The sequence below is a fragment of the Amblyraja radiata genome, chromosome 26, assembly GCF_010909765.2.
Source record: "Amblyraja radiata isolate CabotCenter1 chromosome 26, sAmbRad1.1.pri, whole genome shotgun sequence".
Lineage (NCBI taxonomy): Eukaryota > Metazoa > Chordata > Chondrichthyes > Rajiformes > Rajidae > Amblyraja > Amblyraja radiata.
This window is the reverse complement of record NC_045981.1, coordinates 10,826,124-10,839,165: the sequence shown is the minus strand read 5'-3', so window position 1 is coordinate 10,839,165 and position 13,042 is coordinate 10,826,124. Positions and strand designations below refer to the sequence as shown.

Below are 13,042 nucleotides of genomic sequence, written 5' to 3'. Positions count from 1 at the left end.
AATGAATATTGATGTTCACAGAGGTACCAAGGAATCAATTAAGTTCTATTTTTGCTCAACCCCTGTTAGTAGTTTTGAAGAAGTCTGATGGTAACTCAACATGGTGAGCAGTGAATAGTATAATGGTTTTGAACTCAGATAACTTGTTATGTAATGGATTGAGTGCTTTGCTTTTAACAGGTGTGACAAGTTCTAGGGTGGAAAGGGAATGGAAAAGAAGTGTCGGAAGGATTGAATGATAGTCATAAAGTCATACAGTGCGGAAACAGGCCCTTCAGCCCCAACGCCGACCAACATGCCCCATCTAAACTAGTCTCACCTGCCTGCTTTTGACCAATTTCCCTTGCAACCTGTCCTATCCATGTATCTGTCTAAATGTTTCTTAAGCATTGCGATAGTACCTGCCTCAATGACCTCCTCCGGCAACGAGTTCCATACACCCACCACCCGTTGTGTAAAACAAGGTTACCCCTCAGCTTCCCACTAAATCTTTCACCTGTGCCCCTGGTTCTCGATTACCCTACTGTGGCCAAAATACTTCAGTGTATTTGCCCGATCTATTCCTCTCATGATTTTGTACACCCTCTATAAGATCACACCTCATCATCCTGCACTCCAATGTCTCCAATTAGATATTGAAAAGCTTTAAACAGTCCCATGGTTTCCAGAGGGCATTAAAGGAAATACACACCAGTGAATATTAATGTTCAATTAGAAATCTAATACTTTGTCTACTCAACTCTTGGGTGGGCACGACTCAGTAATGGTCAATGATGTCTATCTTAATTTAAACTCGACCATTTAACATCATTGGTTTGTGGACATTCACCATTACACCAGCCTTCACTGGCCGTGAGCAATGGCAAGAGAGTTTCTTCCTTGTGTCCCATTTTTCCACTTTTTGCACAGATCTAGTATTTTTCCCCCCTGCAAAAGTGTTTATTAAATGATGAGGTTGGTTCAGCTTTATCGGCCACTGCTGTGTTGGCAAAAAAAATTTGCATTAATAAGTTAGTCTAATGGAGTTCTTTAAATTTTTAGCAATCTTGAAATTAATTTCAACAATTCACCTACTGTGGAAAACTGCCTTCTCTGCCTATAATTAATATATCCCCAGATGTCCTCTTCTTAACCTATCTGTTACCTGTTTTTTTGCATGGTTTTAATATCTTATTTATTAGTAGTGGACGCACAGATGTCCAACAATGGCCTAACTATTAATGTGCACAGTTTCTGCATCAATAGATTCCTGGAGAGTTGGGGAAGCACAAAAGGAATCCATGAGTAGAAGGATTTGGTGATAGGATTAGATGGAGCACACATGAATATCTGAACAGCCTGTTTTTGTGTTGTAAACAATATGCAATTATTCACAGGCAATGCTGAATCCCAATTAACTTTAATGGATTACCTATCATTAATCAAGCCTGAAAAGGTAGTAAAGCAAGATTTTTCCTTTGCTCCATTCTAATGTGTCTTGTACTGCTTTTGGTTATGCTTCAATTCTGTTCTATTTTTCTCCCTAAAATATACTGCAGCATATTTATCCACATTAAAATTCCATTTGATATCTACCCGGCATTTTCTTGCCCGACCTGTCTTCCTGTGGATTCTGATAGATTGCCCTTGTCCCCAAAGTGTTCATGGCAAATCTTGATGTTGATCCATCTGAACCATCTCCAGATCATTTGTGTAAATAAGAAAATTTCAACATGGGTATTGGATCAAAGCCCCCTGATTTCAGGCGATTTGTATGTTCCTCGTCTCAAGTTTCTAACTTTGAATCGTCTCCTGTTCATGAAGTCATTTCATGCACGGAGTCTTTTACCCAGAGTAGGGGAATCAAGGAGACATGGGTTTAGGGTGAGAGGGGAAAGATTTAATAGGAACCTGAGGGACACTCACTCAGAGGGTCTTCTGCAGTTCTTTCCTACTCACTCAGAGTGTAGTGGATATATGGAACGAGTTGCCATAGGAGGTAGTTGAGGCTGGTACTATAACAGCAGAACAACAGTTAAAAGCCACTTGGACATATGCATCGAGATGGAGAAGGTAGAAGGATATGGTCCAAACACAGCAAAATGGGGCAACCTTAGATGGAGTATGACACTAAATGCTGGAGTAACTCAGCGGGACAGGCAGCATCTCTGGAGAGAAGGAATGGGTGACGTTTTGGATCGAGACCCTTCTTCAGACTGATGTCAGGGGAGTGGGCGGGACAGAGATAGAATGTAGTCAGAGACAGTAAGACTGGTGGGAGAATGGGTAAGAGAGAGGGAAAGCAAGGACTATTTGAAATTAGAGAGGTCAATGTTCATACCGCTGGGGTGTAAGCTACCCAAGCGAAATATGCGGTGCTGGTCCTCCAACTTGCGCTGGGCCTCATTCTGACATTGGAGGAGGCCCACGGCGGAAAGGTCAGATTGGGAATGGGAGGGGGAGTTGAAGTGTTGAGCAACTGGGAGATCAGGTAGGTTAAGGCTGACTGAGCAGAGGTGTTCAGCGAAATGGTCTCTCCAATATACCGGAGTTGACACCTGGAACAGCGGATTCAGTAGATGAGGTTGGAGGAGGTGCAAGTGAACCTCTGCCTCACCTGAAAAGACTGTTGGGGTACTTGGACGGAGTCGAGAGGGAGGTAATGGGACAGATGTTTCATTTGTTGCGGTTGCAGAGGAAAGTACCTGGTGAGGGGGTGGTTTGGGTGGGAAGGGACGAGTTGACCAGTGAGTTGCAGAGGGAACGGTCTCTGCGGAAAGCAGAAAGGGGTGGAGATGTGAAGATCTGGCCAGTAGTCGGATCCCGTTGGTTATGGCGAAAATGTTGGTGGATTTTATGCTGTATGCGACGGCTGATGGAGTGGAAGGTGAGGACAAGGGGGACTCTGTCCTTGTTACGAATGGGGGGACAGGGAGCAAGAGGGGAGCTGCGGGATGCCGAGGAGACCCTAGTGAGAGCCTCATCTATAATGGAAGGGGGGAACCCCCGTTCCCTAAAGAATGAGGTCATCTCCGATTACCTGGTATGGAAAATCTCATCCTGGGCGCAGATGCGGCTTAGACGGAGGAATAGGGAGTAGGGGTTAGAGTCTAAGATGGAGTATCTTGGTCGGCATGGACCAGTTGGGTCAAAGAGCTTGTTTCCATGGTGTATGACTCTGTGACTAATCTATAATAACTTTTCTAATCTATATGACATTTTTTTTAAACGCCTTGCATATTTATGCAGGATAAGTGATATAAGTGAACAATTTTGAAGTAACTATTGACCACAGATAAATCAAACTTCTGAAGGAGGGTCTCGACCCGAAACGTCACCCATTCCTTCTATCCAGAGATGCAGCCCGTCCCGCTGAGTTACTCCAGCATTTTGTGTCTATGAACATGTGGGTACATGGGCAAATTCTCTCAGCAAGTTGTCCTAAACCCACCCAGTTTAACAGGGACCACATCCCCAGTACATTATCATCTCAATGAATGCAGCTCTTACATCGGCTTATTCATGAAACGGAAGGAAAGCGTAAACTGAATAAAGCGCAGACTAACATTATGAATAAAAACAAATTGCTGTCAATACACACGCGGATAAGCCAGTTCCTGAGAAAGATTAGCTTGTGTAGGAAAGAACTGCAGATGCAGGTTTACACCGAAGATGGACACAAAATGCTGGAGTAACTCAACGGGTCAGGCAGCATCTCTGGAGAAAAGGAATAGGTGATGTTTCAGGTCGAGACCCTTCTTCAGACTGGGAGTCTGAAGAAACGTTTGGCCCCTGACTCGCAGTCTGAAAAAGGGTCTTGACACGAAACGTCATCTATTTTTCTCCAGAGGTGCTGCCTTATAGATAGATTAGCTTGTTAGATGCGGACTCTTGGTCAGGACTGAAAGGTCTACAAATGGAAGCACAATGAAGAGGGGGCGGGAATGTTTGTCATTTGCCATTTGGAAATGTTCACAGACTGAGGCCGCACTCAGCTCCTCAAAGGCATCTTTCTGGAATGAGAAACAACAGGAAGTCAAACAGTGGAAATCATAATATCATAAATGATAGGAGCAGAATTAGGCCATTCGGCTAAAGAAATTCCTCCTCGTCTCCTTCCTCAAAGTACGTCCTTTAATTCTGAAGCTATGACCTCTGGTCCTAGACTCTCCCACTAGTGGAAACATCGTCTCCACATCCACTCTATCCAAGCCTTTCACTATTCTGTACTTCAATGAGTCCCCCCACCTCCCCATCCTTCTAAACTCCAGCGAGTAAAGGCCCAATGCCATGGTTTAGTCCCATGGCTTTGTTCTGTTCGTGGTGTTACATGACAATTTTTAAAAAGGACTGGATTGATAGCTAACTTGTTAGAGGTGGCATCAAGTATTCATTTGAAGCTGGTGCTTCCGAGAAAGCTTCTTGCTGCAAAAAACGTTGCAGGCAAGATAAATAACCTTTTGAAGGACAGATGCGCCATTTTAGTTGCTTAGATTAAGTTGCCGTTCCACTTATTAACTACCAGCAAATGGCATTTTATTTCTTTGAATGGGCAATGTTTGAAATGCAGCAGCTTAAATATCGGGACTCCAAATCTAAAACCGCGTTGTAAATGGCTCAATGGCCAGCTGGATTAATCTGCCACGGCAGTGCATCATGAATAGTGTAGGAGCTCAGCCCTGGCTCTCGAAAACCTTTTATTTTGTGTGGGTGGTTAGCAGCGCTGTACTGATTAATCAGTTACAACACAGAGCGCGCGCTCTCATAAGCTGGAGTACTACAGGGATTTCCCCAGCCTTGCACAACCCGCCCGCCCGCCCGCCCACACTCTGCACGTATCATGGGGCGGATGCCCAGAGGAATTTTAAACAGAGCCTTTCTTTACATTTCCCTCTCGCTTGTATTTCTATTAAATGCAAGATGCTCTGGGGTTCATGTTGTCTGCTAGCCTGCAATGATGGGCTAGTTCTCGTCATTATTGATGTGGTTTTCTGATTTCAATCAAACCGCTTCAGGAAGAAAATGAGTCGACATCATAAGCATTTCAGAATGTTTGGAGAACAGATTGCAAGTGTTCTCTCTTTGTCTGTATCTACCCCTTCATTTCTCTTTCTCTCCCCCTCTCTTTTTCTCTCTCTCTTTCTATCTCTCCCCCTTTTTCTTTCTCCACCTTTTTTTTTCTCTCTCCCCCTTTTTCTTTCTCCACCTTTTTTTCTCTCTCCCCCTTTTTCTTTCTCCCTCTTCTCTCTATCCCCCCCTTTCTCTCCCCTCCTCTTCCTCCCACTCCCTCTTCTCCATCCTCTCCCTTTCTCACCGTCTCTCTTTTTCTTTCTTTCTCACCTTCTCTTGCCCGCCCGCCCTCTCTCGCACGCCCATCTCTCTCACCCCCTCTTCCCTCTCACCTCTTTCTGTGTCTGTATTTTTCTCTCCCTCTCTCTCTTTCTTTCTCTCTCTTTCTCTTTGTGTCTATTATTTTTTGTTACTCTCTCTCTCTCTCTCTCTCTCTCTCTCTCTTTCTCTCTCTCTTTCACTCTCTCTTTCTCTTTCTCTCCCCCCCCCCCCCCCCCCCCACACACACACACACACACAGTGCACGTTGTGTAGAACTGGGTCTGTCTTCTGAAGGGATAGAACGAATTGTCTATACGAATGCTCGGAGGAGAGTGAAACAAATGAATCTGCAGAATCAATATTGAGGAGAGCAAGTTGATTTTTGTGCCAGTGATGCAGATTAAAATATTTATGTATCATTGGTTGTTTCAAAATAGACTTTATTTTCATTTGTTGTAAGTTGTATTTAGTTAATTATCAGGAATGAATTACATTCACTATGTTCTTGATCTTGAAGAACCTAAAGATATGAGAACTAGAAGCAGATAGTCTTCTCCCACGTAGACCAGTGGCCCGTTCAGTATCACAGGTGATCATCTACCCATCTACTTTTCATCTACCCATCTACGCAAGCGCCTTGAGTATTAGAAAGGCGCTATATAAATGGCATCCATTATTCATTATTATTACTTTTCAGCTAATTATCCATATTTCTGATTCCCTTCATCTCCATATTCTATTTGAAGATAGCTTGAAGATTGGGCATCGACCTACATCGGTCTGCAGTAGAGAATGTCCACCCCTCCCCCTCGCTCTGTCCCTCTCCCACATTAGTCGTCGTACAAGTTTCACCGTCGTCCCGTTGTGTTTCACTGTCTGTGTGACTTGCTATCACCTGGCCAACTGCCAACAAAGGATCATTGTGAGCTCCACCGTTCCTTGATCATCATTGCTTTTTGCTTATCTTTAATTTATTAGTCCTATGTACCTTCAATATCTCTCGTTTCCCTTTCCCCTGACTCTGGGACTGCAGAAGGGTCACGACCCAAAGCGTCACCTCTTCCTTTTCTCCAGAGATGCTACCTGACCCACTGAGTTACTCCAGCTTTCGTTTAGTTTAGAGATACAGATACAGCGAGGAAACAGGTCCTTCGGCCCACCGAGTCCGCGCCGACCAGCGATCCCCGTGCACTAACACTATCCTACACACACCAAGGACAATTTTTACATTTACCAAGCCAATGAACCTACAAACCTGTACGCCTTTGGAGTGTGGGAGGAAACCGAAGATCTCGGAGAAAACCCATACAGGTCGCGGGGAGAACGTGCAAACTCCGTACAGACAGCACCCGCAGCCGGGATCGAACCCGGGTCTCCGGCGCTGCATTCGCTGTAAGGCAGCAACTCTACCGCTGTGCCACCCTGACTTTTTGTGCCTATCTTCGCCAAAGATTTACAATCTCTAAATAAGACATTTTATGCCTTCTCAGTTTGATGTTTCTGACCTCGTATCTAGAGACAAGGTCCTCGATTGTTCGATTCACCATCCTGGTGACCCCACAGCATTGGTTCTGAGCATTCCTCTCAGCCTTACACATCTTAGTCTAGTCTATTATTGTCACGTGTACAGTGCAAAGCTCTTTTGTTGCGTGCTGTCCACTCATCATAAAGTCTATACATTATGATAATCATACCATCCTCAGTGTACAGAAAAAGGGTAAAGGGAATTACATATCCTGCAAGATAAAAGTCCAATGAAGTCCGATTAAAGATAGTCCAGGGGTCTCCAATGAGGTAGATGGTTGGTCAGGACCGCTCTCTAGTTGTTGATGGGATGGATTATTTAATGGATTCAGTGCCTGATAACAGCTGGAAAGAAACTATCCCTGAATCTGGAGGTGTGCGTTTTCACACACAGGTACCTCTTGCCTGATGGGGGAGGGGAGAAGAGGGAGTGAGATTGGTCCTTGATTATGCTGCTGGCAGCTTGAAGTATAGATGGAGGCAATGGAAGGGAGGTTGGTTTACGTGTTGGTGAATGTATCAACAAACTTGCTCTGCTCTTCCAAGGTGAATTCCTTGTATGTGTACATACTTGGCCAATAAACTTATTCATTCATTCATGAGTAAACTGCTAAGTTCCTCAAAGTGGATTCCAGTAAGATTTCCTTTTTACATTCATTCATGGGATGTTAAGGTCTCTGGCAAGACTAACGTTTATTAGTTGTCTAATTATCCTTTGAACTGAGTCGCTTCCTGGACTATTTCAGCAGATAATCATGAGTCAGTTCCAATAATCGGTGTGAAGTCACAAAGACCTGACAGAATTTGGACACCCTTCCATGAAAGATATAAATGCAAGATCAAGTCCAGTAAAGTCCGATTAAAGATAGTTGAAAGGTCTTCAATGAGGTAGTTGGTAGGTCAGGACCACGTAGGAAGGTTCAGTAGTAGATTGAAAGCAGCTGGGTAAAAACTAGTCCCATTTGCCTGCGTTTGACCCAGATCCCTGTAACTAACCCTTTCTTATGCATAGCTACTGACACTTTTATCCTCCCTTTCAAATTGAGTGAGCTAACCTGTTAACCAGATGACTTTATCGACAGTTGATCAACTCCGCAATCCTCCCCCCACCTTATCAGAGATAATGCCTTTGTACTATCCATTCATGCCCCACCCCCACCCTCCGCACAACTCAAAACCAACTCGTTTCTCACACTCCCAATTCTGGTGAAGGTTCTTCAACCTGAAAATGCTTCTCTTTCCCCAGTTATAGGTTGCTGATATTTCCCAGTATATATATTTTTGTTTTTTAAGATTTCCAGTATTTGCAATTTAGCGATTTTCTTTGATTCTATTCGAATGCAGAGACTGCAGGAATGAAATCTGGTAGTTGTGTGGGAACGTCATTCTGTTGCAGTTTGTGTGCTACCCGCCCATTGCTTTCTGTCTAGGTGCAGGAATGGTCGTGGATTGGGAGCAGGACACTGGTCTCTTAATGACTTCTGGGGATGTGCGCATTATTCGTATCTGGGACACAGACCGCGAGATGAAAGTACAGGTAAAACCTCTGCTCTATTTAATTCATGTGTTTAAATATTTTAAATCGATATACAATGATATAAAACAAGGAGCTGTTATCATTAGGTTCAATGGACAATAGGTGCAGGAATAGGCCATTCGGCCCTTCGAGCCAGCACCGTCATTCAATATGATCATGGCTGATCATCCACAATCAGTACCCCGTTCCTGCCTTCTCCCCATATGCCTTGACTCTGCTATCTTTAAGAGCTCTATCTAACTCTCCCTTGAAAGCATCCAGAGAACCGGCCTCCACCGCCTTCTGAGGCAGAGAATTCCACAGATTCACAACTCTCGGTGTGAAAAAGTATTTCCTCATCTCCGTTCTAATGGCTTATCCCTTATTCTTAAACTATGGCCCCTGGCTCTGGACTCCCCCAACATCAGGAACATGTTTCCTGCCTCTAGTGTGTCCAAACCTTTAATAATCTTATATGTTTCAATAAGATTCCCTCTCATCCCTCTAGCGCGTCCAAACCCATAATAATCTTATATGTTTCAATAAGATCTCCTCTCATCCTTATAAACTCCAGAGTGCACAAGCCCAGCCGCACCATTCTAACAACATATGACAGTCCCGCCATCCCGGAAATTAACCTTGTGAACCTACGCTGCACTCCCTCAATAGCAAGAGGGATGGGTCCTTTCGACCCATCTATGCTCTACAACAAGGGTTCCCAACCCGAGGTAAATTTACCCCTAGGGAGTAAATTTCGCCTACCCAGGGGGTAAATTTGTTCATTCTGGATTTGTACTTTTTTTTTCTCATTGACTGACTGTGTTTGGTTCTGGTATACCGGTATCTGTACATCATTAGTTGTTCATAAATAAGTGAAATGACATTGTTATGTGCTATTAAAGTTGCCAGGGGTAAACAGGTCGGAAAAGGTTGGGAACCCCTGGACTGCAGCTTGTTAGTTACTGCTGTTGCAGTGCTTTCCTTATTTGATGTGTTGTTCCACATATGCCTCATTAATCCAAGACCTTCTGCACAATCAAAACTGCAGCAGATGCCCTAAAAGGGAACTTCAGAAATCAGTGTTAGTAGTGGCTTGATGTGCTGCTGATAGTGGTCAATTTACAGACCGATTCATAAAAGCCGTATTTCTGATAGAGCAACATATATGATTAAAGAGGGTCCTGACCCGAAACAGCACCTATCCAAGATCTCCAAAGGTACTGCCCAACCCACTGAGTTATTCCAGCACCTCAAGTCTCTTTTGTAAACCAGTATCTGCAGTTCCTTGTATCTTTTATCTCCCTCTCACGCTCTCTCTCTCACACACTCACACACTCTCACTCATACTCTCTCACTCTCACTCACGCTCTCTCTCTCACACACTCACATTCCCTCACACTCACTCACTCTCACACTGTTCACTCACACTCACTCTCACACTGTTCACTCACACTCTCTCTCACACTGTTCACTCACTCTCTCTCACACTGTTCACTCTCTCGCACTCACACTCTCTCACTCAAGCACAGTCTCTCACACTCTCACTCACTCCCACTCTTCACTCACTCACTCACTCACTCTCTCACACTCTCACTCTCACTCATTCTCTCACTCACACTCTCTCACTCCCACTCAGAAATGCCATTGTCCTTGGAAATGTATTGTTGTTCCTTCGTTGATGTTGTGCCATATCGCTGCCCAACAACACCATGGGCGCGCTTCATCAGAGAGGCTGCAGCATTTGAAAGCTGCTTCCACCACCACCACCTCATGGCATTTACGGTTCCTTTCCATGTTCTCCAGAGGTGCTGCCTGACCCACTGATTTACTCCAGCACTTTGTCCTTTTTTTTGTAAACCAGCATCTGTAGTTTCTTGTGTCTCTATGAATAACTCCACAAAATACAAACTAAATTCTAAATCCCTCTTGGTTCAGTTTCACACACAGTTGAGATCTTGCAGCTATTGATTCAAAGCAGAAAAAATGTATTTGCCGTGAAACTGGGTCGGACCTGTGGGATTAAAGCCAGTGTTAGCTTTCCCAATAAATACACAGCTGAATGTTGAGAAATAAAAGCAGAATATGTTGCAACTGCTCGGCAGATATGGCAGTATCTGAAAAGAGAAAACTAAAATTAACGATTTAGATCCATGAGGTTTAATCAGAACGCCATAGTTCCACTGTCCGCATCCTTGTATCCCTGTCATTAATTAGCACATTTTCCCCAGCCAACAATAGACCATTGTGGACTCCACCCTTCCTCATGTCATCTGTTGTCAGCCCTGCTTTATTCTGGCCTTTTACCCCCAGTTCACCCCTGCCTCACCCATTCCCACCTCTATCAGTCTCAAGCAGGGCTCCGATCTGAAAAGTCACCTATTCCTTTTCTCCATAGATGCTGCCTAACTCCAGCATTTTGTGTCTATCTTAGGTATAAACCAGCATCTGCAGTTCCTTCCTATACCTCTCCCTCTCCCCAACTACAAATACAAATACACAAATAGAAACATTTCTTCCATCGAACGGGCCCAAAGACAGGCAGCCCGATTTGTTACTAATACCTATGAGAGAGAAGCGAGTGTTATCAAACTCCTGAATTCACTGGGATGGAACCCTCTCCAAGACAGACCTGTTTTTACAAAATGTTAAATGGTCGACATAGATGACCAAACCTACACCATACCCAAATCCATTAGAAGCAGACAAGGGCATTCGATCCAATTTGAGATACCAGCTACCAAGACAGATGTGTACAGCAATTCATTCTTCCCAAGCACAATTAAAGCATGGAATAGTCTTCACCCTACCATAGTTACCCAACCAGACGCAACTAAATTTAAGGTAGCCCTTCTCCTCCAAAAACCCTTTTTACTTAAGTCCACCTCCAGTTTAAATTCCATTTGGAATATTTTTGGAGGATCAGGAAACCAAGAACCAAGAACTCTCTCCCACTTGCTCTCACTCTCTCTTTCTTTCTTTCTCTCTCTCTCTTGATCTATCTCTCCATCCCCTTCTCCCGCCTCTCCCTCTCTCCCTCTCCCCCTCCCTCTCCCTCTCCCTCTCCCTCTCCCTCTCTCCGTCTCCCCTCCCCCTCCCCCTCTCTCACTCTCCCCCTCCCCCTCCCTCCCTCCCCCTCCCTCCCCCTCCCCCTCCCCCTCCCCCTCCCCCTCCCCCTCCCTCTCCCCCTCTCCCTCTCCCCTCCCCCCCCTCTCTACCTCTCTCTCTTTCTCCACATGCACATTGGTTGTCCTGCTATGTGTTTCCGTTACATTCTGTTTAATTTTGGATTTCCTGTATCTGCAGTATTTTCCTTTTGATGATTAAAAGTTTGATGGCACAACAGTTAAACATTAGAAAGTTGAGTTCTGATCTGATGTCCTTGTATGGGCGATGTTCAAGCCACAGGTCAAAGATCGCGGCAGCTCAGCCCACACATAACACAACTGTAATAGCTGTCTTGAGGCTGTTTTTTTCAAAATTCTGTACCTGCAATCACAACAGAAGTAATAAAGTATTTAACGGAAGAAACATAATTCATACAGCTCTGCCTCCATTTTATGGTCCATCTATGCATTCTGCTGGCGTGTAGAACATGGTGGTAGCTGCTGAGAGGCCGGGAGATATAATTGAATATGTGTAGACTTAGCCTTTTCTTTCAAGGTTATACTAGTAATCTGCCACTTCTCAAACTCAAATTTGAGATTCAACTGCAAATATTGGTCTTGTTTCCAATCTTGGGACACTTTTGATTTGAAAGATGCAGGATCCTAGTGTTTACTGCAGTGTCTGCTCATAAAACTTCTGAAAAACAATGTGTAGTCTCATAGTATATCGATGTGTGACTTTATTTCACGACCCAATTGCTATAGATCATGTCCACAGCTTGCACTTGGCTTATTCTCAAAGCCAGTGCCGGTGAATACTTGCCAAGGAGAAGGAAAATTGATTTAAAGCTCCAATAGTCGGCTGGATAGAGATTTAACGCTACAATTGATGAGCTGTTTGGCTATGGGTAATCAAAGCACACATGAACCATAACTGAAGCTTTATGATCATCAGTTGCTGGCTGGTGGAAATACGTCTACTTTTTTTAATTATACTGCAGCAACCAGTTTATGCAACAAGCTAAATATTCCCAGACTGTCAGCAAACACAAAGTTTTTTAGTAGAACCCTAAAACCATAGGTCAGGGATCTCAGATGCCCAATCCAACCTTGGTAGGCCATTGTTTGCCAACAGGGTTGCTACATTTTAGTGTAGTTTAGAGATACAGCACGGACACAGGCTCTTCGGTCCACCGAGCCCGTGCTAACCACTGATCACCCGTTCACACTGGTTCCATGTTACCCATTTCCCTACAAACTAGGGGAAATCTACAGAGGCCAAATTAACCTACAAACCTAAGATAGACACAAAGTGCTGGAGTAACTCGGCGAGTTAAACAGCATCTCCGGAGAAAAAGGATGTGTGATGTTTCGGGTAGGGACTTTTCCAGACTACATAGAAGGATCCCAACCCGAAACATCACACATCTTTTTTTCTCCAGAGATGCGGCCTGTCCCGCTGAGTTACTCCAGAACTTTGTGTCTATCTTCGGTATAAACCAGCACCTGCAGTTCCCTGTGGAGGTAGGAACTGCAGATGCTGGTTTAAACCAAAGATAAACACAAGAAACTGGAGTAACTCAGCGGG

The 13,042-nt window shown here is 44.3% G+C and overlaps 1 protein-coding gene across 1 annotated transcript in view; it reads left to right on the top strand.

Moving 5' to 3' along the window:
- The window catches only part of rptor (regulatory associated protein of MTOR complex 1), a 292,628-nt gene that overhangs the window by 268,950 nt on the left and 10,636 nt on the right, over nucleotides 1-13,042 (top strand). Inside the window, exon 29 of the mRNA XM_033044242.1 lies at nucleotides 8,265-8,371. Coding sequence (XP_032900133.1) covers nucleotides 8,265-8,371 — 107 coding nt within the window. The remainder of the gene's footprint in view (nucleotides 1-8,264; nucleotides 8,372-13,042) is intronic.